Source organism: Lepidothrix coronata, unplaced genomic scaffold (assembly GCF_001604755.1).
Source record: "Lepidothrix coronata isolate B3197 unplaced genomic scaffold, Lepidothrix_coronata-1.0 Scaffold5, whole genome shotgun sequence".
In the NCBI taxonomy this organism is placed as follows: Eukaryota; Metazoa; Chordata; class Aves; order Passeriformes; family Pipridae; genus Lepidothrix; species Lepidothrix coronata.
In genome coordinates this window covers 799086-824612 of record NW_016690185.1, presented here as the reverse complement: position 1 = coordinate 824612, position 25527 = coordinate 799086, and the positions used below count along the sequence as shown (strand labels likewise).

The window sequence follows — 25527 nt, the reverse complement described above, 5'->3', positions numbered from 1 at the left end:
CCTCCCTCCTTCCCTTCCTTCCTTCCTTCCTTCCTTCCTTCCTTCCTTCCTTCCTTCCTTCCTTCCTTCCTTCTTGCAGCTGGAGCATCATGTCTAGGACTGGATTCCTGAAACAAGGTGTCCAAGGTGGTAACTCTGTGACAGAGCAGCAGGAGAGGCAACTGCAGCTGGAGCTGCATGTTGTAGTCCAGAAACATGGTGGAGGGGGCAGGAAAAGTTTAGGATGGTCCAAAAGGTAGGAAGTAAAGGCAGTAGGGTGAAAGAAAAGAGCAAGTCAGTCAATGCTCCTGTGGAGGGGTTTCATTAGGGTGGCAGCAGAGGCTTTAGCATTCAGATCCTTTAAATCTAGATCAGAAGAAACTAATAAAATGTACACTAAGGGGCAAATCCTGGCAGGAAGAAAAATAAGAAATAGATGGGAGAGAGAAAATTCATCTGTGATATAATCTTTCTGGACTCTACAGAATTGGCAGAATTGGATAAATTGAACTTTCTGACCTTTAAGTTGTATGATTACTGTTTGCTAACTCCCAAATGAAGAAAGACTCCCTTTCTGTTCCTATAAGTTTATGAAATTGTATCTCCTTGTGGATGCTAAGCACTGAAGCTATAAGCAGACAACCCTTCAGCAGCCAGCCCAAGGGAAATCCTCCTTCCCACATTCTGCTGAGCTCTTTTGCCTTCACTGACTTGAAGGGGTGCAAGAAGATCTATCGCTTTTGAGAAGCTATCCCTAAGGGGTTAGGCACTCTGCTCCCAGTGGTGAATAATGAAAAGCCAAAAGGGCTTTTGTCTTCAGGCCAAGATGTGCTCAGTGCCATGGCAAAGGCACCGACAGTGCTGGAAATTGCCTAGGCTGCAGCCATGGAGATTAGAAAAGAGAGCCAACCTATGAAATGGAGTTTAGAGATGCTTTATTTTTCCATATGAAAAGGTATGTGCAAGGAAAGTGGATGAAATGATGGGCATAAATGCATGAAGCATGATGGATGAGATCATATCCAGTATAGAAAAGAATACCCCGGGTATATGCATTTAATTCAAGCTTTACAAGCATAGCCATGTGGAGGAAGCATGGACACTTTTAGACCTCCGGTCAGGTAAATCAACTCTGAGCTCCAGGTTTAGCTTTAACTTTTTTTAGCTGGTTAAGACTTTTCCCTGGAGTGATATGATTTCTTTAGGAGATATCTAAAGTTAGGAGTCCAGGCTTTTATTTTAAATAGCTTAAATTAACGTTGGAACAGGAATTTCCATTCCTAAACTTTTAAAATATTGATACAAATACCTGTGATCCAATATACCAGTATTTCAAGCAGTCAGATGAGCAGGCCACGAGCCAGAATTGATGATGAAAAATCTATCCAAGTGCTGCAAGCATTAGCCAACGTGACCCACCTGTTTTTTCAAAGACGCGAGTGGGAAAAAAGATGATCCTTGGGATCCTTACCTTGTGCCAATTCAAGCCACATGAGATAACATCACTTGGGAGTCACATGTGGTGTGTCAATGTAGGCTCTGAGAGCCCATGGGCCATTAAACGTGCAGCTCCTTGCTGCTGGGTTGCTATTAGAGCCGGGGTAATAGAAAGATTGGCTATGGCAGTGAAGGGACTGTGAGAGTTAAAGCCAGCAAAAGATAAAACAAGGAAGGTTTTAGAAGAGAGAGCAACACTTGCTTGCGTTTTGTGAATCTGAATGAGAAGGCCCTTGAGTAATGACTGCCTGGTACATAGTGCCTGTGGCAGGGCCTGGGCTTGCACCTCCATGGGAGGCAGCAGAGCCAGCTGAGAGGGGGGAAAGGGAGTCTGGTGTTTAAGCTATTTCATTTTCAGCGGTTTCAAAGCAGATTCAAATTTTATTTCATGGAACATTACGATTTTTGCTTGGATGTTCTTCAGTTTTTCAGCTCAGTTTTTCACCTCCCCCATGTTGCTCTCTTTTTTAGGCTTTAAACATCATTCCTCTTTACCTTCTGTTTCTCTCTATCCATTTCCAGTTCACTGCAAAACAAATGAAAACCCACACACAATGGCGTTTCTATTTTAATGGAAATAAAACATTCACTTTTCTCTTGAAAAGTCATGGCCACTGTTTAATCAACAGTACTCCCCAGTTCCTTAGGATTTATTTGTCTGTGGTAATTATACAGAGTACATCAAAATAACTTTCTGAAGCATCTGCTGGAAGAACAATAATCTGTTGGCAAAATGAGTTCAAAGCAGGGGATTAAAGCAATTAAGAGAGTAGCAGAAGCAAACTGTTGGCGGTGACTGTGCGGTTTGGTGTTCATGCTGGGATGGTGCTGGCCATGGGCAGTGATGAGCAAGGTAAGGGTACAAGACAAGGACGTGTGCCACCAGCAGCTGGGCAAGAGAATTACTTCCCCACCTCTGACTGAAAATAAGCTACAAATGGTGGTTTGGGGAATCAGGTACTTTATGGTGGGTTTCTTCATGGAAGAGATAAGGTTACACAAATGACTTAAACAATAGGGTGGCAGTGGCTTACCACTTTTCATTAGGGAAGCTGAATTTAAGGAAAATGCAGTGAGGCTGGAGATAGATAGGGTCCCAGGGCAAGTCCAGCCCCCCTGGCAGCATGGCATAGTGCAGCACAGTGATGCGAAGGGAAACTGGCTCTACGGGATCATGGAAAGAGGAGGGATAAAAAGACTCAACAAAGGGGAATTGGTAATTTCCTAGCTGCTGGGATTGAGATCAACTAGGGATGTCAGAAGCAGCAGCAGAGAAGACAGGAAAGGAAAGATTTTGTGAAGGGGTACTAAGGCTTTAGGGCCCATATATGATGTATTTATATGACAGAAGAAACATCAGGAAGTTCAGCTGAGCTGCAGCAGTAGGCAGGGAAAAATGAAGCAAAGACTTTATAAAAGATCTTATACCTGCATACAAACACATGCACAGCTCGTGCTTTATATGTACTCTGCCTAATTCTGGATAAGACTATTATTATTTATTAATGAGCAAGCACAGCTTATTTTGCAGTTACTGCACTTTGCTCTAGACATCTCACTTCTTACATCTCAAATTATTTGTTTTTCAAACAATAAAAAATTGCTGATAAATATTTTAAGCCAGTACTAAGCAATATAATTCAGGGACATTCATCATGGTGGTAGCAGAACAAAAATGCACTTAGTACTTAATCTGCAGAGAATCCCAATATATAATACCTTGAAATTTTCAAATAACACAGTCGTTTTCTTCTAGTCGATTTTATATACAGCTTTTTGTGACTTCTAACAATGCTGATTTATAAGAATATGGAGTACATTATAAACTACCTGGATAGAAAAGCCCCTCTAGCTAGTGCTAGAAGCTGGAAACTGAAAAAATTGATTGCGGCCATCTCCCTCTGCCATTGCAGAACCATTGCTGTGCTAAGACAGAAAACTATACAACCCCGATAAATCTTCTTTTCATGATGTACACCTTGGTATAACATAAAGGCAAGGGAGAAAGGTAGAGAAAGGAGGAGCAGGTCTGAATCAGGCAGAAAAGACCAAATGAAGACTTTTTCTAAAGGCTGGATCCCTGTGTCATTGAAATCACTTTGCCTTAGCTTGTGGGTGTGCCTAAACAATTAGCCTATGATGTATCATAGGACTAAAACCTCTCCATTGCAATACAACACATTCACTCAATCATCCCAAGCACTTTAAAAATGGAAAAAGTTGCTCAATAGGTTATTTATGCACACGAGCACATTTTATTATTAAATCTAATATATTTGTCAGCAGCTAGCTTGTGAATTTACTCTACCTTTTTATTCATTTTGGACAATAAAACCATGCTGATCTGTTCCCAGCTGGTTTTATTCCGTGGTTCTACTGCATAAAACACAATGAGACTGTCTGGGCTGCAAACACTCAAGAGAAATGGTTTAAATAATGAAAAAAATTGCCTATGCCGAAGACCTTGTAATCAGGACAACATTGGATTTTGGAAAATTCTCTAAAAAAGTTTAGATTCTCGATGTTAACTGACTGGCAGCTTGTCCTTGGGGAGTTCAGCATTTCAGTTCCTGTGAAATACGTTTTAGCAGCTCGGACGCAGCTAGATGATACATGGTGCAGTAAAGCCCCAGACTAAACCCTGGAGAATTCATTGCAAGTTTTATCTCCACAGTATGACCATGGTTTCAGTGTTCATAATATCTGCATTCACAAGTGAATGAGGCATATTTACATTTTTGTTCTGACTGACGGGTAACCCCCCTTTTTCTCCCCTGTGGATGCAACTGTGTGTCCCTATAATGCATGCAAAAGTTATCCTGTAGAATGAAAACCACAGGCGTGACAGTCCTGAACCGCTGTTGGCAGATGCCCTGGGCTACCTGCTCTCTCACTACCTCTCTGCAGCAGCCTCAGGGATACTGTGACTCCTTAGGGATGTGTCTCCATGCCACACTGCCTTGCCAAGCAGCAAGCAGCTTGACTCTGATGCCACAAACCAGATGTCACTCCCTGTAATGTTTTCCATGTCCAGCCAAACTGTGGCAGCCTCGGGTTGGTGTGGAAAAGGTCTGGTCCTTGCCCAGCTGTATAGTGCGCAGATGCATGCACCAGAGAGTGAGTGGTGTTGATACAGTATAGAAATGCCTGCTAAGGGGTGACATCGTATTTTCATTGTGCTGCATGTCTGGACAGGCAATGGAACTAAAAGGAATGGGCTGGTGCTGTAATCCCAGAGTAAATCATAGCAGGCAGAGCTGGAAAGTCCTAATCCATCATACAAGACTCCTATCTTTAGACAGATACATGCAGGCTCAAGCTACAGAGAAGATAAGGTCCATGTTCTGTTCCTGACTGGACAGAAATGTGTGAGGCTATTTGGAAGGCACAGAAAAAGTTCTTTTATAATCTTATAAGATCTGATGTAAAAACAGAAGATAGCAGTTCAGAGCCAAGGCATATCTTTCACAGTCTTAAATACTGTTTACATCTTTCTGCTCTCTCCCTTTCTGGCTTACACTAGCTTGAACTGATGGTTAAACTCATCTGAAGAATTTTCTTTCACATTTCAGCATTTGCTTTTTGTTTTTCCCCATTTCTATTTTTACTTTCATCAAGGCTGAGATGCAGGGTTTCTAAGCTGCTGCTTAAAACTGTCCCCCCACAACTCCCAGACAGGACAAATACCATCCGTGTGCAGGAAGCTGGAGCCAAACTCAGGAACTATAAAATACAGGCAAAGATAAAACCTTATAAAGAAGGAGTCTCTCAATAGGATTTTGACACTGTGGTGGCTCCTCTCAAAATGACTGGGAGATGAAAAAAGGCTGGCCCTGGCTGGGAAAAAGGAGAGGTCTGAGGAAGCTATGATATCATGCTGCTTAAAATACAGAGTTCACATCTGGTCAACCCATTATAGACAATATATGGTAGCACTTTAAAAGGTACAGGGAAGGGTCAGAGGGCAAAGCCCATCACTAAATGATATGAGGAATAGGAGACGACACAAAAAAAGAAGAGTGCGGGCAGAGAAAAGAAAGAAAGAAAGAAACCTATATTGACTGTAAGGAAAAGAAATTAATGGGGAATTTAATTAAAGCAAATGCAAATGATTGGGCATTGCAGGTGGTGAAGTAAAAGGTTATGAAATGACATTAAAGTATTATCCTAGAAGGAAGGGCAGATATCCCAGGAAGATACTGGTGTCTGAAAAACCTCTCTGGTTTGGGGATCGCTGTCCAGTGTGCTCATAGGTAGGGGTATGCATTTCCAGCAGTGCCTCATGAAGCCTTCACCCAGATGCAGCCACTCCATGGCTGTGCAGGACATGGCCTGTTAAGTGGGAGAAGGGTCTCTGGTCCCAGTTCACTGCCCTGACCTTGGGCTCTGCTGTTCAAGCAGCAATCTGGGTACAAACTCAGAGAAAGGCATATCAGAAAAGGGGATATCAGAAAAGGAAAGCTGGATCAATGTAAGTCGGAGAGGGATGGAAGGGGAACAGCCTGGGGAAGAAATGGCTATGCAGGTCAGCAGTATGGGAGGAAGGAAAACAGAAAAGAGAGATAGGAAAACAGCTGGCAAAATGGGAAGAGGGTGATGCTGCAAGAGCAGGAAAGCGGTGTTGAAGCAAGAGATGGTAGGAATACAATGGAAGAAGCAGCAGAAAGACATGATGGAGAAGAATAGAGGGAGAAACTGGGTGGTGGGGGGGATATAAGGGAAGGGAGCCTGAGACAGGTAAAGGAAGAGACATACAACACAATCAGTGGTGTGGGAGCAGCAGCAGGTGAGGAAAGCAGCACAAGGCATGTTTGACCTGGGAGAGGCAGAATAGTGTCTCTGGAATGTAGAAACAGCTTTTACCTATAGGAGAAATTTTAGCAGAATAAGTTTGGACTTTTTGTGAGATGTAGAAGAAAAAGTAAGAGATTAGATCCACTATTCCCAGATGCTGCAGTATGCATCTATGTGGTACTCCATAGTGGCAAACAAATAGGATTGAGGCAAAGAACTTAATGTGTTCCAGAAGTGAGAGACAAAACAAGTATTTCTCTTCATCCTAATGGAGAACTGGGATCCAGAGATGAGAGATAACTTGACTGAGGTCACTCCAGAAGGCTGCAGCAGAGCTGGGATGATAGCTGCAGGTTCTCAGGCTGTTCTAACTCTCAGCTGCCTAATCTTCAGGAATCTGGCTAGAGACAATACAGGCTGTTATTTTAAAGAAGCTCAGATAAAGAAATGTGTATTTTTAAATTGCAAAAGTAATTGTGGCTTTTCTCTCTTCTCTGTTGTTGCATTTTAAGGTGTGCTGGATGTAACAGCCTTGGGCATTTCAATCCAATAACCTGTGCACCACTCATTGAAAGGAAAACTATGCCAAAACGGCTTGAGCATCTCAGAGTGGTGAACAGCTCTAATGGAGACTACTGTGCCTATAGCAAAAGCTCGAAGCAGCTTTCTCATAAATCCTACTTTAAAGCATTGTGTACTAATTTCTCAATAGTATGTGACACTGACTACCTGGAAAATAAAATATGGAGTGTGACAGAATACAAAAGGGCTAAGCTACAGATTCATGAAACCGTTGCATTTTAAACCTCAATAGAGAGTCATATTTTCTTCTATTGTCTAAGAAAACATGTTTTTTCCTAATTGGCCAAAGTGGGATTAGAAGCTGTGAAAGCCATACACTTTATAAAGCCTTCTGGGAGCTTACAAAAGGCAGATATTTTCGTGTACATCATCAGTGGAACCCCAAGTCTTGCAGCTTCTCTGTGGTACAAACTAACAAGGAGCTGGAGAAATATGAGCACAGAGCTTTCCCCATTTTCTTCAGTTTTTGGACAGTGGAGCTCATCCCTCCTTCTGTGCCACAGTAAGGACACCCTGGACCCCTAACATGAGCCCTTATCATGGTTCTCCTGAACCCTCTGTGGTTGCTTCTTGGAGTGGAGAAAATGTCAGTCATAGGATCATAGGACAATTCATGTGGGAAGAGACCCCAGGAGGTCTCAGGTAAAACCCCTTGCCCAAAGCAGAGTCAGCTATGGGATATGGGATCCCACCAGGTTGCTCAGGGCTTTGTCCAATCTGGTCTGCAGAGTCTCTCTGGGCAGCCTCTGCCACCACCCCACTGTACTCATGGGTAAAAGGTTTCTCCTTATATGCAGTCTGAAATTTTCATTCCAAGTTTTGCTTGTTGTCTCTTGTTCATCTGCCACACAGCACAGTGAACAGCCTGGCTCTATCTTTTTAGCAACCTCTCTGTGGGTTTTGTGGTGCTGCTGCTAGGTTCACACCCCAAGCTTCCTCTCCCCAGGCTGAATAAGTCCTGTTCTCCCACCTCTCCTGAGCAGGGCAAGTGCTTCAGGCCCCAGGCCTCTTGATGGCCCTCCACTGAACTCACTGGTTTGTCCATGTCTGCCTGATATTTCAGAGACCAAATCTGGATGCCAGGTTAGATCCCTGTGGTACCATGCTTTGTACTGGCCTCCATGCATTTCTCAGTCATCCCAACCGTAATGGTCCAATGAAGACATTAACATGACTTTTCAAATTTCCAGAGCACCTTCCACTGGGGAATGTTTCATACAGTAATGCATGGAGGCTCCTCCTTGGTCTGTGACAATAGACATCATTACTACCATTTTGGAGCTCAAAGCAGAGACGTGGAATAAATTGATCTAGATCAAGAAAAGAGTCTTAGGCAAGGTTAGGAACAGAACAGACAGCAACTGGCTCCTCGTCATAGTCTTGCACACAACTCTCTAGCACACAACTCATGGGTGTCCTTCCACAGGAAGATTTCATCTGCATGTATCTTATTTCACACAGAATACTGAGAGAGTCCGACACCAGTCAAAAAATCCCTGGTGTCTGCTCACAAATTTTGGAGTAATTTAAATCCCTAGTAATAAAAGCTGTATGCTGTTTATTTAGCCCGGCTCTTTTAATGTGCTGTTTGTTGTCTTGATCGTCTATGTCTTCTTCATATTGTAATCATATTAAAAGAGCATTCTTTTCCTGGAATAAAGAGGTAATGATTCACAAGAGGCATAATTATTCCATGCAGTGCAGGCAGGATGCTGCAGAAAGAGCCGTCTTCTTTATGCGTAAGAGGCTTTTATTGCAAGTGTTCTACACAGTAATTAAATTCCTTTGAATGAGGAGGCTTGATTGGATTTTCTTTGGTTTATTGGGAGGAGTCTGAAAAGCAAGGTATTTAGCTCAATCACTATATAATTTTGGCATCTGTTGGAGGTTAGGGAGAAAGGTTCAGGGTGTCTGATTCCCATTTCTCTTACGTGTTATGTTAGCTGAACTCCACTGAATTCAGTTGAATTACACCCTATCTGAATTTGTGTGAGAATCAAGCTCAAAAACCCCTGGCAGGAAACAGCAGGAGGCCTGAAAGTATGCTTTAAGAATCCAAATAATCTAAGGGAAAAAAGCCTTGCTAAAGGAAAGTTACTTGCAGTTGCAAAGGCAAGTGTCCAAAAGCGAGGAAACTTTACATTTACAGCTTTCCCTCAAATCTGATGCTTGCCTTATGGCGAGTCCAGTCTTGGCCCAAAGTGGGACAAAGTTTTGAAAGACAGCAGCAAGAAAATAAAAAGTCAGGCAATCATGTAACAAAAATCTGTTCTGTGGCTTAACACCCAAGCCAGGATGCTGGCATGGCACAACTCTTTAGTATTTGAGTTGTCGAACTAAATCATGTTTGTTTAACATCAGCTACTGTACACAGCTGCCAAGTAGGTTTTGGGTTTTCTTTTTAAAGGAAAAGAGTAAAAATGTAAATTAAAAGGAAAACTCTGCTACATACAGCCTCAACATCTATTAGCAATGTAGTTTTTGTCTTACGGCAGGAATTACAGCATAAATTCTTGTTATTCAATAAGGCTATGTCAGGAGGAGGGTGTTGCTCAGGCAGGGAAGATGGTGTGTGACACCCTGCGGGTAATTTCACCCTGCTTAGATGTCTCTGGAGGGAGCATACGCATGATGAGGAAAGTAGACTTTTCAACAGCTCAGAGAAACATCTTGGGGCAATGGAAGGCACCTCCCTAATCTAGGGGCTCCCTGCCTGCCAGGTGTTAACACCCAGTGGGAGTGGGAATCTCTAAAGCGCAGATTGCCAGTAGTGTTCTCTGAAGGTTGGGATCTTAGAGAGGTTTCCAGGAGCTCTGCTGGTATCCCAGTAGTGATAAACCTGGGGCTGAGTGAGAGGAGGGCTGGTTTTGCAGGGAAAACAGCAGTGGGAACGAGGAGGAAGACCTTTGATAATCTTTTGATGAAGACAAAAAAAAAGCAAATAGGAAGTAGCTTGAATATCGATGCCTGTTGGGAGGAGACTGGGGCTGGCCAGAGGAGGACAATGACATGAACTTGGAAGTGACTGACCTGGACCTAGGTCTGAGAAGAACTGGCAAAAAGAAGTCTGTACATTGCAAAACCTTAGACTAGACCTGCCTCATGCCTGTCCATTAGACCCCAAACCCCATAGGGGAATATAATTCTCTAAAATAGGTCCTTAAGTGCAGAATTTGGTTTATTATGAGGAATCTGAAAAGCAAGGTATTTAGCTCCTACCTAGTGTGAAAAGTACAATGCATAGGAGAGGAACCATAGCAATGGTCTGCAATCATCTGTGATGTCAGCGTGCTTGTCTGAACCCAAGTCAGGTCCAAGTGACTCCCTTACACATATATGTCTGTGATAAACCTTGGGTGTAATCTTCAGTCATCCTTGCAGGATACCAGGCCTGATGGATGTCTGTGGCTGAGGATACTTCTGATTCATTCTAATTGCAGCCAGAAAGCTTTGGTTTATTACCTTCACTCCCTCCTACTGGCTGCCAGGCATGAACCCAACAAACTTGTCCCATTGTCCTCCCCTGCCTCTTTCCTTTCAATCCTCTAGTCTTGGTGGTATTCAAGGAGCACCATGAGGCAAATGGGACCCGCCAGTCCATGGCCCAGGACTTTACAGAGAATATGCTGTAAGCTGACATGGATGACTCGCATTAAGCCCTAGTTTTCCTGTTGTGACTCTACTGACCTCTGAATGGTTGTGCTTCCCTTCGTTAATTCTTAGCAAGGATCCCTCTTGGAGCCAGCTATCTGTACAGAAAGTTGGAAATGGAGCTATACTTTTTGATCAAAAAAAAGGGAATTTTGAAAAAAAATTCACAAACTGAATTAAAATTGGTTTTGTTTTACCGATGTTTCTTTTGTGTCTGGACTTCCTGAGTAGAAACAGTTATACCTGAGGACTACCTGGTTGATCCTGCAAATGGGAAGCAGTACAGCCTGGATCCTGCCAATTCTGCCTTCGGTTGCATGGGTTCCGCGTACACTGTGCGTCAGAGTCCTGCAGATGGACATCCTGCTGGAGGCTCCTCTTCCTCCTGTAGCCATCATCCTGCTCAAATGTCTTCAGGGGGGTCCTCATCTACTGGCTTGCGGCATCAGAATTCCAGCCCAACAAGGAATGGGGCCTGTCTTGAAGGAAATAGAAGTGGTAATAAAACATCTTCCATTTAGTGATGTGCTATGCTTGGTGCTGTGCTGGAGTCTCAACTCATTCCCAAATTCGCAAGAAAATTAGTGAGGTAGTTCTGTGATAGAATCCATCCAGACCACTCATGCTTCCACTTAGAAGGAGAAATAATAACCTAGGTAAACATAAAATCAATCTGTTCATCATTAAATAAAAAGGTGAATGTTTCCTGAAGCTATTATTATGTAAAGATATGTATTATGTATAATTGTGTGGCAATCACAACTGTTATTATCAACTTAGAGATATAAATATTAATATATAAAGCACTCCTCCTAATTGATTGATACTGCCTACTGGCAGGTTATTTGTATGACACCAGCTGTGTATAAGATATGATGCAGAACAAACCCAAATATTAGTGCCTACCTTAAAGCATTTTCGCAAAAGGTTTTGCTTCCAGTGTGTGGCCCATCCTGCCCCTTTAATCATGAACCAAGCCAGATTTTGCTTGAAAAAGACTCCTCAGCAGAACATATATTTTTTGAAATAATTTAGCTCACTGCTCAAGGCTCTTTTGTTCTTCAGGGAGCAAAGTCTTAAGAAGTTTATCTGCAAATGCAAGGGATGCCATGGGAACCACTGCATTCAATGACTCTTCTTTTTCCCTTTCTTTGTATTTTTGTCCAGTTATACTGCTAGGACTTATATTTACTGGGTCAGTTGCTCTGCCCATCAGTAATAGTTCCTATTAACTATGATTTTTTTTCATCTAGAAATTACCCAAGTTCATCAAACAGGTTAGCTAATTCACTGAGCTTCCCTTAACTTTGTTTGCATTTTCCAAGTTCTCAATTAGCAGGTCTTTATCAGTAGTGATTACAACAGTGTCTTCACCTTTACTAATTATTCAAACTTCATTTATGCATTTTTCATTTTGAAGATATATCTAACAAAGGAGTTGAATGTCTCAGCCATTTTTAAATCATTAATTTCTTTCCTTCCTCATTTATTAATGGAGTCTACCATCAATCTAGTGTGGTTTTTTAAAAATCTTTATATATTTGCAGAAGCCTTTCTGATTCCCCTAGTCCCTTTGTCTACCATTAGATCATTACATTGTCTTTTTCCCCTTGCATTGTCCCTGGAAACTTCAAGTGATTCTGCATATTCTTGCTTGGAAGCCATTCCAGAACCTCTTTCTTTTTCCTTTTCTTAATCTTCACTTAATTCTTTCAGTACCCCTCACCTCCCCAACACCTGTATTATTTCTTGTTCCTGAACTTTTGCTATTTAATATTTTAGAGCATTTTTCTTCCAAAATGTGTATGATAAGTATTTATCATTGTATTCATTTGTTTATCTAAGTTTGCCTTCTTAAATGTTCAATAGCTACCCAAAACCACCATTCACTTTGCTATTATTTTCACACACTTGTTTCCTTGGTTTACCCCTGTTAGTCTGTTATAGAGACCACTGGTAAGTGTTTGGTTCTCATTATTTTTTCCTTTACTTACAGAGTCAACTTTACTCAAAGCAAAGTAGATAGTATAGAAATGCACTACTGCAAACAAGTTGTAAAAGGTCATCACTAGGAACTGGTGGCCTCAGTTACAAAGAAAAGGAAATGAAAAGCCACTTTCTTTCAGATCTTGTTCAGTGCCTCTCAGGCTGCCATAATCAGGTGCTGGAAGGACAAGAGGCTTAACGTGCCTCCTACTGCTTCCTTAGAGCCTCCTAGCAGAACTGGGACCCTTTCGTCAAGTTTTATAGTTGGCAGCTGTGAGAAGCCAAGACTTAACAATGTTGTTACTTACTTGCTTTAAAAATCTTTATCATTCTGCTTGATATCACTCATTATCTCTTTGTAGTATATGTGAAGAGCCAGGGCAGTTCAGAGCAAAGGTCTGTCTAGCCACACATCCTGTCTCCACCATGGAACAGCCGCGTGCCCCAAGGAAAGGGATAAATGCAGAGGTGGTGCACTACCCACTACCCTTTCTGCCTTTAGAAATTTGTGGCTCAAGGACTTCCTGAACCAGAGGTGGCGGATTCATGTTTAGTAACCCTTCATAGATTTTTCTTCCCTGAATCACTCAGTGGCTTATTGAATACTTTGTGCATTTCAGCACACAAAAAATTTCCATGCTTAAAAATGTGTTGTGTGCAGAAAACTCGTGGTATCAGGGGATGGAAACTATATTCAAGAGGCTGAAGCCTAAAATCAGACCATCTTAAGCTTGTTCAGCTGCATTACTTTCCCTTCTTGTTTCTGATTCTGAATGTCACCGTTTCTCAGTCTCAGCCAATGCCTTGTGAAAGTTCTGCATGGTCCTGAGCATGAAGCTAAGCTTCAGGAGACAGCTCCATCTCTCTTTTTGTGACTTCCCACAAACCCCACAGTCTACAAAATGAAAGGCTGAAATATGGCACATATTTTCTGCAGAACTGAACCAACAAAAAAGTCATAGAGTGGTCATGCAACAGGCTTTGCAGGTTCCTCTATTTCTCTAGTTTAAAACTTACTAAAGCACTTTGAGGAGCAAAGAGGAAGAGATTGTGTTCGAACCAGGCATCCATGACATGTATCTCTAAAGCAGTTAGAACTGACTTGAAGCTGTTATATATAATACTTGGGGTTAATAGGACCCATCCCAAAACACCTTAGTATTTTTTTATGTGACAAGTATTTGACGCTTGCATAGCCTCGATCCTCTGGAATCTCTGTGTCATTTGGCCAGTTCAACAGTAAGGGCTTCCTAAAACCAAAAGGTATACAGTGTACATGATTTAAATGGTTATGGATTCATTGATACTGTTGGGTTTTGTTTTTTTAATTTTTAACAATTTATTAGTCCTAGTATCACCCACTGTAGATTAGGATCTACCCATACAGAGATGGGTTTCCTGTCAAGGTCTCTAACAGAGGGAATAGCAATCCCCTGTGCTCCACCCATGTATGGCAGCACAAACAGCCAGTGCACATTTGTGCCACCACCATCCATCATGTTTCCTCTGATTCACTCAGCTGCTTTCTGGAGACTCCAGCAGTCTCCTGTAGTCCATGGCAGTAGCCGGGTCCTCTGAGACAGAGGAGAGCCACTTGCTCTCAGACACATCAGGCACTTTTCTGTGGCTGTAATGGGCAACACAGTGAGATCCATGAAGTCAAGGTGCTCACACAGTCATGACAATATCACTTTCAGCATTAAGACACTTTAATGTTTCCAGTCACAGACTGGTTTCACCTCTTACTTCATTTGCCGTAGTGTCAGCTCTGTAACACTGCAATCTCACCAGAGTCCTACAAAGCATTTCCTGGTCCCCTTAAAATTAGAGACCGTATTTCTTCACAGCTATCATGTTTTCACCCACCATGTTGCTTCCGCTTCTACTGGCAATCCCAGACTTTTAAAATACACATCTTTCTGCAATTACCTTAATGCAATTACACTGGAGTTTGATTACTGCTTTCACAAAGTCTCTCTTGCAAAAGTCTTTGGAATCTGCGTATGTGTTTTTTTTCTTTCTAGGCATAATTTATATGTTGCTGAATCATAAGTAAGCAAAGATGAGTAAGTGGTGCATGCCAGTCTCTGTTCTTATCCTCTTCAGTTTGTATACTTACAAGGCAGGGATGGGCAGGACTCATTAAAAAGAGGAAGAATTTATCTCTGAAACCTCAAACCAATCCTATTTATTTAGGGATAGTTACGAAAAATATCTTGCCTTATTTATCATGGTGGGCAAATATAATGGAAAAAACCATAATCATAAAACATATCTCAGTGCATAGCAGAACATGTCTTTCAAGTGGAATGGATGAGATTAAACCTCAAAGCTCTCATTAATGCGATTGGAAGCTTGATGCCTAATTCTCCTTGATTATGCTAAAAAATTCAGAAAAAAAAATAAAAAAGATCTCATTTCAGAAAGCCAGTTGGGGCTGCTAACAGATAAACATGCACTTTCCTGTCATCATTTGCCAAACTGAAGCTTTTAAATCAGGGAAGGAATAGTCAAGGACATCATAAACCTTTCCAAGCCTGCTTACATAACAGACAAAGCCTTTATCCCAAGTATGAAGAATTGTGTGTTCAACCACAATATAATAACCTTAACCTTGCCCTGTAGCTTGTTATTTTTATGTAAATTTTATTATCCAATATTAGCAGTTAATTATTATCACCTGAGGGTCTTTGTTATAGAGGCAATTTTGCTTGTTAATGCATATATTTCCTGAAAACATTTGGAGGCACAGGGTTAGAAATTTCTGTTTTTCCAGAATAATGCTGCAAGCACCTTGTGGGAGCTAGATCCAGCACCTCCCGAAGGCAAAGGAGCTGCTGATGGCGTTGTAAGCCTCCCTGTTGGGTACCATTTCTTCAGCAAATAGAGCTTGCCTGCTAATTTTTTAGGACATTTACAGTCTGAAAATTTTGGTGCTTTCAGTGAGCTGTCTTTTTTTTTCCCACTACAAAAGAGAGGCAAAGTAAGAAAAGGACAAATAAATATTTAACGCCCATGGCCACATCTCGTGCAGCTGGATGCTGGGCTGCGTCTGCAGCGGGCGGAGGAGCACCTGCGATGTTTCATCCCCACACGGTGTGTGCCATGCTGTAAGTGGGAGCAGCTGCTACCCTGGTGGGACAGGGACTCTTCTCCGATGCACTGCAAGGCTGAGGACACCAGCCAGGTGGTGCTTGACACGTCCTGCAAATGCTGGCCAGTGCAAATGGACACGTTAAACCCAATCTTCTTTGCAGAGCTCTCTGCTGACCATGGCTCATCAACCCCCCCAATGCTCATAAATATCCTGTAATTGTGTTGTCCCAGATGCCTGCTTTTCTGTTACCTCTCCTCCCACTTGGCATGCCATAGATTTTTAGAAAAGTGGCTTCTACAAAGCTTTCCTTTTGTCATTTTTTATAGTCTGAGGTGGTTTGTTTTTAAAATAACTCCCATTTCTCTGCGCCTTTGAGGGTCTGCTACTTCTGCTTAGTTTCAGTAGATCTGCTGCTCCTTATTATCTGCTCCAGTGCAATCAGAGAGAACTTTTTAAAATTTCATTCCCACCCCCTTCCCTTGAGGCAAAGAAATCATTTAGGCCTGCAGCAATATTAAAGTTCATCTGTCACTCCCTTTCCACTCTTATCTATCAATGACTGTACTCCCTCTGGGCTCTGTTTGTTTGCCAAGAACATATTTAGGGAGTCTGTTATTTGTCTTTCCTTCTTTTGCAGGTTTAACTCCATCTTAGCATTTTATTTTCTTGTCATACCTCTGCAGCCATTTGGGTGTTGGCTCTCTCTTCATTCTCCTTCTCAGGAAGGTCCTGAGGTGAGTGGCAGAGAAAAGCCTGTGTGGAGTGAAAGCACAGACCAAGCCAGGCCACTCAGGTCTTTCTCTCAGCTTCACTTGGCTTTGGCCACTGATGTGATAATTCCAGCTGTTTCTGTGCAGGCAATGGTCTCAAGTGGGATGCCCAGAGACTTTCCCCTGCAGAGGAACCTCTTCACTGTTTTTCCCCAATATCCTTGAAACAGGAGGGGAAAGTGCTTCCCTCTGATTACCTAAATTTCCATATCCCATTCCATTAATTTGACAAATTTTTGCCACCTGTCAAAAACAGGAAATTGGATTTGACCTAGATTATGATCTCTAAAAATAATTATTGGTCGCAAGCACTCCCATCTCTTTGTAATCTGAGTATTCATTATCATCTTGATTAATTCTGATGACAGGATGGCATAGGATACCCTGGAGACATGAGACTTCCTCATTTATCTAATTCTTAGGTTAAGTGCGAACACCTTCAGATAAGAAAAAATGTATAGCACTTGCCCCGCTGCCATCAAACACTTTCATGCTTAATATAGTCTTTTAGCAAACTGGTGGTATTGAAACAAACCCCGTGCCTTTGTGTAGACATGAAGTGATCTATTTTCTTTTGTAAATAGAGAAATTACACTCAAATGGGTAAACTAAAATGTTAAAAAAGCCAAATAAATTAAGCAGCAAAATAAATTCTAAAATATATGGAAAACCAGATTGTTTCCAAACTCACCAGCTAGAAATTGATATTTGGCCACAAACTGGTGGTATCCCAGTTTTATTAATAACATTTAAAGATAGCCCCTTTCACACAAGTAAAATAACACATCTTAATTCATAAGAAAGCAGAGGATAATCCAGGACTTGATACTAGGTAGGTAAATAAAGTAAAAAAATATTTGAAGAATTAATATCAACCCATAATTCTTGTTTTTATATTATTATGTTATACCTCAGGTGGAGATTTGATAGGGTTATCTTCACCTGCTAGGGCCTGTAAGAGTTCTAGCCAGGTAGTCTCTTTAGAAAGGTCATTTATGCATTTGTCTTTAAGAAATCAGATTTGTGCTATTGATTGCTAGATTGTGAAGGAATGAACAGATTCCTCCTGTCATTTCAACCTTCTGTTTTCCTCCCCCTTCCCTTCATTACAGGTACTTCCAATACCTGTGAAGGCTCCCAGCTGCACTCGGGTCTCTCTGCTACCCTTTGCCCTTTCCTGATATTGTATTTCTGGAAGGATCAGGTTGCAGGCAAGAGTCACTGAGCTCCAGGCTGCTCTTTTATGCCCAGTGTGAATCGCAGGATAAGCCCTCTGGGCTTTCCCTACGTTTATACAAATTAAAGGGGAAAAATGGGATTCTCAGCAATGGCACGACATCTCCCCTGACCAGGTTATGGCAGTAGCATGGAAACTCCTGCAATACTTTGCACACAGCCAAACCTTTGTCTCCTCCCTCTATTTTCCACCTAGTTTGCAAAAGCCTGTTTTTCTCCCCGACCTTTGGTTTGAGGTGCTGTAGTGCCCAATACCTTCACACATCAGCTGGCATCCAAACCACCGACAGATCACGAAGCGGAGAAATACTCTCCCCTCTATCTCTCAGACAAGTTTCAGTTCTCCCGCTTGTCCCTGACAAAGTTCCTAAATGTTACTGATGATCCAGGGGTTGGCCAAGATTACCCTGTTCATTTTACACTCTTTGTCTTCATTGTTTCATGCCAAAGGCTCCAGATGGTGTCTGTACCATTGTGTATTGCATTTATTTTGTGAGCAGAGCCCAGGGTCGCCTGAGTCCATATGAACACCAGTCCTTGCTGTCTAATTAAAAAGACCTGCGGCTATTCCTTGTCCTTTATATCCAGAACAGTGACTTAGCAAATGAGAGTGCAATTATCATGATATTTACATTCCATCCCATTATGAAGCCCATCAACCAGATTTGCAAATTCATAGCACTACTGCTTTCTGGAGTTCATTCTGAGTAACTGCAAAATATACCTCATTACATTATACTGTGAGATGAGCATAGTGGCAAGAAAAAAAGGGCCAATGTGCACATAAAACCATTATTGGGCATATATGGGCAAAGTCTCAGCTAATGTAAATCAGCAGAGCTCTATTGAAGTCAATGAAATGACAACCTACATAAACCACAAACCCAGCCCAGTACATTTGCTCACATGCATTAGAATCGTGTTTTGAGTCACGCATGAGGATACTTATACATCTAGTCTGTTTCTATAAGCTCAGTATTTCTCTGGAAAGCTCATCCCTTCTCTCCTCAGCAGTTCTGATTGCCTCTTGTCTACCTGGGGGCTTCTCCAGGCTCCAGTTTAGGTACCTGTGGTCTCCCTCTACCTACACTCTTCTGTTTCATTTCTAGTCTTCTGTAGTGTTTGCTTGCTTACCATTTGCACATCTCTCATTAAAAACTGGGCCTTGACAGAAAGAGATAAGCAGATGTGGGCAAGTAACATTTTATATATCTGTATGCTGCTGCTTGCTAAGGCAAAGTTTGCTTGATGTGGATATAAACAAACAGAAAGAGCTTTCCTGTAACCTAGCATAGTATAGTTCTCGTCATAGTGAAGCAGCATAAATGAGGGTACAAATTATAGAGGTGGAGGTTCAGATTTATAATTCTGCAGAGGCCAAGAATAAAAACATAAATGCACTTTCATTCCAATGTGCCTTTATTCACTTGATTTAAAGCTACAGCAAGCTGAAGTGACCTTAAATCATCCAGGGCTTATACCATTAAAAAGTCACATGTGCAATGTTCATCTTCACATGTTTAGTAACTTTCCAAATCAGCATTCATTGGAGACCATCAGCTTTGTGAGAGACTAAGATTAGGAGGATATGGACTGGAAACCTTCCTTTAAGCTGTAAGTCTGGATATCTGACTGCAAAGGAAGAAAACCTATTTGCTAAATCCTGATTTTATCTTCTAGCCTTTGCATTCAATGGCAAACTCCTTTGTTTAGTGCTGAAGAATTTTCTCTCCAGGTGGGAGGGTAGCGTCTTCTCGAGCCAAGATCCCTGCTGCTTGAAGATCAGACAGCAGGGGCAGCTCGGTTTAAGAGCCTGGCAGCTGGCACATTTTTCCTTCCCCGGCAGGAACTTGAGGATTTCATGTTTTTTAACGCAATTCGCCAGCTGGGATTGTGTTTTCTGATAAGCAGTCAGATCGGAAACCACTCCATGTCCCCTTTTCTCCTTACTTCACCATCTCAGGCTGATATTTGCACACTCGGGTCCAACATCCAATGCCACAGTGGGACTGCCACACCCCTGCATACTCACAAACCAAGGAAACTGCTTTGTGCCATTGTAATCCGCTGCTGTGGGCTTTTTTGTACCAATAGCCTCGAGTCCTTCACCAGAACAACAAGATGCAGCTCGACCATCAAGCAAGAATCCTTTGACCTGGACGGTGGATGATGTGGTTTGGTTTGTGAAGGATGCAGACCCCCACGCTTTAGGTCCCCACGTGGAGCTCTTCAGAAAACACGTATGTAGAAGGCTGCCCTTACCACTTCTGGGTAATTTAAGTCCCAAGAGATAGCCAGTGCATGTCTCACATGTACTCTCAGCTGCCTTTGGCTGCTACAGGCAGTGTTTGTGGTCAATCAGGTTGAACACAGGGCCCTGCGAGGGTGGCTCTCTGAGGGACTTGTGCTGAGGAAAATTCACTTATCCCTTGAGAAGGTAGTCAAACACTGGAATGGGCTTCCTGGAGAGGTGGCCAATGCCCCAGCCCTGTCAGTGTTAAAGAGGCTTTTGGAAAGTGCCCTTAATAACATGTTGTAATGTGGTCAGCCCTGAATTGCTCAGGCAATTGGACTAGATGATCACTGTAGGTTCCTTCCAACTGAAACAGTCCTATTCTGTGCTATTCTATGACATACTATGCTATTCTATCCATTTATCCTTCAATGGGGAGACCCTAACAGTGTCTTTATAAAATATTCACTATTTGTTCCCAACTACTAGAGCATAAATTATTTCTATGCCAAGCCTACAAAGAAAGAAAGCACTAAGGATCTGGTGCTCATTTTTCATTGTCAGATTGACACAAAAACCGCCTCATCTCAATGACAATTTTTTTCACAGGATGTCTATGATTCTTCTCTGAAGACCATTTTTTATGTGTCTCCAGATATTTAGCAGGAGAAACCTAAAACAACCAAGCTTTTAATCCTTTTCCCCTCAGTATTATGTAACTACATAACCAAATTTAACAGACCTGCTGACTCACTGGAGGATATGGTAGTTGCTTTTGTGATGCAATCTCCAGTGATGGAAATTATATTATTCATAATTAGTAAAGAGGAAGACTGTAAACTCATCTGATCTGAAATTTCTTGTTCTGCTGCTGCACATGAAGTTGGCACCAGTGTATCTATTAGCATCTTTGGCCTTCTCCATCTGTCTTTGATCAGTTCAGTCTGACCATGAGAAATGGATTTTATTGTAAAAGTGACTTGTTTGTGTTCAGCTGGAGGTCATAACTTTGAATGTAAGTGCCTGGACCTGGGTCTAAATGAGAGTTGCTCCTCAGCCCTGAGTCCTGGCTGCAAAGCAAACGAGAGGGTTTGGTGACTAGATCTCACTCCTTGCCATGTGCCAGCAACAATAGGTAGGAATGTGGGGCTACAGACAACAGCTGAGGGAGACAAATTATGGACTTTCAGCTACACTCCAGATGCAGGATTTCCAGATACTGAGGAGAGGAGGTGACTGAGGAGCAGATGAAAATGAAGATGAACACAGACCTTAGTGTCTGCTTACCCTAAGAAGGTATTGAGGTCATCTGCCATTCTGTAGACAGGCCTGTGGCATGAGAGCAACAGCAGGCACAGTGGCGTTAGGGCCAAATCCGCAAGTACAGGTCAGGTGCTGGCCTACTTTTCCTGCTTTCTGCAGAGAAGTCAGATCTGCCTTCTAAGTTGATAATGAAAACACGGCCTATTTTGGTCATGTGGGCAACCAAGCAGACAAACAAGCCACCTTCAGATTTGAAGTAACTTGCTTTAGAATGAGTTTCTGAGAGTACCAGAAGGGACTGTGCATCGTGCAAGGCAGAAATAGGTACATCCCAAAGGAAAAAAAAATACCAAACATTTAAAGTTTGTCTTGTAAATATGAAGAGTGCAAAAGCACTAGTTTTTTCTAGTTTCCACTTGTAGCAAAGTATGGCACAACATGCTTTTATGTAGCAGCAGGGCAGTGGCACAGTACAGGCAATCATGGGCCAGCTGCACTAGAGCATGCCATGATACTGCAGCTGCTCTATGACTGAAGAGATCAAGCTAAATTACCACTAAAGACTGTCCCTGTCCTCCTTTGCTGCACACCCAGCACCCATAGGCTCTACTTATCATTGGTTTCCTGGTAAAATATGCCACAGGTGTGAGAACCTGGGTATGATTGCCACACAACTCAATTCAATTACACCTTTGAGTTATATATGTCCCTGCAAATTTTCAGCCTTCAAACCTCATCTGGATTAGCACAAAGACCCCAGGGGTGAGAGACAAGTGATTAGTCCATTAACCTCAGCCGTATCTTCCTGTATGTTCAATATTTATGTGAAGAGGGTGCATAATTTACGTAGAAGCACTTACTGTCATTGACAAGGCCCAGCTATTGCCCGAAATAGTTGCATTGGCAATCAACTCATCTGAGTTATGACACTGGGAGGGGGAGGCTGGTGGGACCAGCAGGAAGAAAAGGCTGGAGGATGTATCCTGCATGCAGACAGTATGCTTTCCCACTGCTCTATTAGACTATTTGGGTGTTGACCTCAGTCCCCGGAGCCAGCTTTTCCTACATGCAGCCCACATCCTTCACTGGCACAACAGGTGCTGCAGGATGATCTGGCTCTGTCTCTGCTCTTTCCACCAGGAGCAGAAGCTTTTCTACTTGCCAAGACACCCAAGGAGCTCTGTCACAGGTAGCTCTTGAGAGTGTCTACCAGAGACTGAGAAACATCGTACTAGCTCCCCTCCACTGTTCCCTGCTCCCTCACCATGTCTGTGTACCAAGGAGAGCCAAGCTCATTGATGACAGAGCTTTTGGTCTCATGGAAAGGAGCCATCGGCCTGGCCAGGGACCTTGTAGCAGCACTGTGCACTATGCAGTGCTCTATCAGCAGGAAATGGTTGGTAGAAAGATTAGGGGAAGGGAAATGGCAAAGTGGAAAGAGTTACACTGGGAATTATCAGGTAGAAAACTCAAGCTGGAAGGGATTGAAGGAATGTTATGGCCTGACAGTTTAATTACGGCCAGTGATTGGCAAATGCATACCTGAAGGGGACAAAAAACTTTGAATTTAACATATTCGAATAGCTACCTATCTCTGACAGTGCTAGACATTAGATTTATGAGCACATGTCTTTCTCCAGATCTCGATCTCAAGTGTCTGAGCACTGACCACTGAGCTGCCACTTGCTGCGCTCCTGTTGCAGGTGGTGGCCTTACCAGGGCTGGTGTCTGTTCATGACACTGTAGAATACCAAAGAAGGGAAAGACATGTCTATATCTATATCCCAAGCATGATATAGATCCTGAAATCTTTGATTTTACTTAGATTTAAGTGCTTAAACACCCATGAAGGTGGGTACTTTCATCTTACTAAAAGAGAAAGAGGTGTCCCTCAATCTGGGGGACATCCACCACTGGCTGCAATTCTCGTTCGCATGGCACAGAGCTTGTTTAGGGGCTAGTCTGCTTTTTGAACAATATCCTCAGAACAAGTGCTGCAAGAGGCCAGCACAAACACAGTAATACTCATTCATGCAGGAGGAAACTATATGTTCATATCCACGCTATCATGATTTCACAGCTCATATGTTTTCTGTGTCCATTGTCTTGCAGGAACATGATAATGATCTCCCGCAATATTCTGACTTGCAGTGTTCCAGATCTCAATGCATGTGAAACAAGCTAATTGCACTGATGGCACTGTATTTTACCAGCTCCTAACCTGGCTCAAGATCTTCTGGTGGGGCTATTGCAGATGTGGGGACCATGCTATCAAATTCTTCTTTTTTAAATTATTTTAAAATGGCTGACACAGTAATACTGTAAAGAAGTCAAGCCAAGAATCTGCACAGAGACATGGCTAATATGGGATATTTAATTGGATATAAATGCTCCCTTGGGCATACTGTTGTCATCCAGTTTAATTTTGACCCCTACACAGTAATAATAATGGAAATAATAAAATGCTGAACTCAACATCTAGAAACAACTGTCTCTGCACCTAAACCTTAACAGTGTTTTTGCCCTATAGCACCACAGTTAGAGGAGATCTTTTTTTATTTCTTATGCAAATAGTAATTATACATAACACTTATTCTTACTTTACCTTAGCTTCCTTAAGATAATGAGAAAGAGAGGGAAGGTGAAGAGGGTTTCTATTATGGATAGAGTGGGGGTTGCAAAATGAAGACTATTAATTGATTGAGTTAATCAGAAAGTGACCTTAACTGCTCATCAGCTAAATCACCTACTGAATGGAATAATAATGATCAGGGCAAATTAGGATCCATAGTATTGCTTAATAAGTAGACAATGGATTAGAGTGGAAAGATCTGACCATCAAAATCACAGAACACAATATATATAGCATTAGAGTGTGTGTATATGTGTGTATGCATATGTATGCATACACTTGTGATGTTTTAGCTCTGATGGTCCAAGTATGTAAGTGTGCTGGAGGGCAAGTACTTTTTAGCAGATCCACTAATATAGTCAAGAAAAAAGAGACTGGGTCCGAGGAAGGACAGTATAGCTGAAAGCTTCTGTGTTCTACAGTTCATAGTGAAAGAGAACTACGTGTGAACTACTCTGTGCGCTACGGCTACCTAGTGCTCAGTACAGTACTTTGTAATTTCACAAGGTTGTCAAGCCAACAGATCTGGGGTAAACAACTGAATTTGGTGGCAATTTCATCCATTTACATGGGAGATAAATTAAAATTTAACAAATTTTATTAATAAATGCAATGAAATAAGCAAGTTACTGCTATTTTCAATTTAAGAAAAGAATCCATATATATATACGGAATGGTGTATATATATATGTGGCATATATATAGTGGCATATATATATATATATGGTATGTACATGTATATACATGCCTCACTGGATATAAGCCTACTGGAGATATGTGAAACATGCAGATAGCAAAGGACAAAGCTGGAACTGAGATCGAGAGGTGTGCTGTCAGCAGTTCCCTGGCCACATCCCTCTCTCTCCATCACTCATTCCTTTCTCTCTAGGCTTTTCTAAGAACTGGGTTTAGAGCAACCCTGATTTTTAAAAAAATCTTCCTTTTAGTTGCAAAATAATTGAAAACCTAGAAAAATCTTAAAGTTCCTTGGAGAATAAAAAGTAGTATTTAATTAAACTCTCTTTTACATCTTCCTTCTAGCATACTTCAGATTTCAATTTTTTTAATGAAATTTCAAAATGCATGGCATTTCAGCTACCCCTAAAAGACATGTTGTTACTAATTCACCTTGTTTAATGTGTCAGAATGCAGTGGGGGAAAGGACGTTAACACATTTGATTCTCTTTCTCTCTTTTGAAACCAGGAGATTGATGGCAATGCTTTGTTACTTCTGAAAAGCGACATGATCATGAAATACCTAGGGCTGAAACTGGGACCTGCGCTGAAACTGTGTTACCACATTGATAAGCTCAAGCAAGCCAAGTTCTAACAATTTCTTGAACAACAGAATCTGAGCTAAATCTAGATGGAAAACTAAAGGTAACATATTGCCTTACAGAAATGCATTCATTTGCAGATTGCTTTTCCCTTTTTTTTAACAAAGACTTGGTCTTTTTTAACATTTGTGCATTGTCACCTGTTTTTAATCCAATGGGATCTTTTGTGCTGCTTTGTGTTAATAATATGCCAAAAATTATATAATTACAATAATTATTTTGTATCATCAATATTATTATGATTATAGTAAGTCCTATTTTTGTAATCAGAAGTGGAAAATCAAAACCAAACGTAGTTACAGCATATGCTGAGGACTGCCGAAAGACAAATGAAATGTTCCTCACTTGCCATGGTTCCACCTCGGAGGAGTAACCGCTGACCTGCATCGGCTGGGCACCAGCTACACTGTCCTCGCTCGAGGACTCAAAAAGTGCAGCATTTGGTCACCTACTGTCTGATGGGAGCTGTC

The 25527-nt window shown here is 41.9% G+C and overlaps 1 protein-coding gene across 1 annotated transcript in view; it reads left to right on the top strand.

Moving 5' to 3' along the window:
• The window catches only part of SCML4 (sex comb on midleg-like 4 (Drosophila)), a 45907-nt gene extending 20707 nt beyond the window's left edge, over positions 1–25200 (top strand). Inside the window, exons 5-7 of the mRNA XM_017827610.1 lie at positions 10735–11001; positions 19687–19832; positions 24925–25200. Of these exons, the coding sequence (XP_017683099.1) occupies positions 10735–11001; positions 19687–19832; positions 24925–25050 (539 nt within the window). The 3' untranslated portion in view covers positions 25051–25200. The remainder of the gene's footprint in view (positions 1–10734; positions 11002–19686; positions 19833–24924) is intronic.
• Positions 25201–25527: the final 327 nt, after the last annotated feature.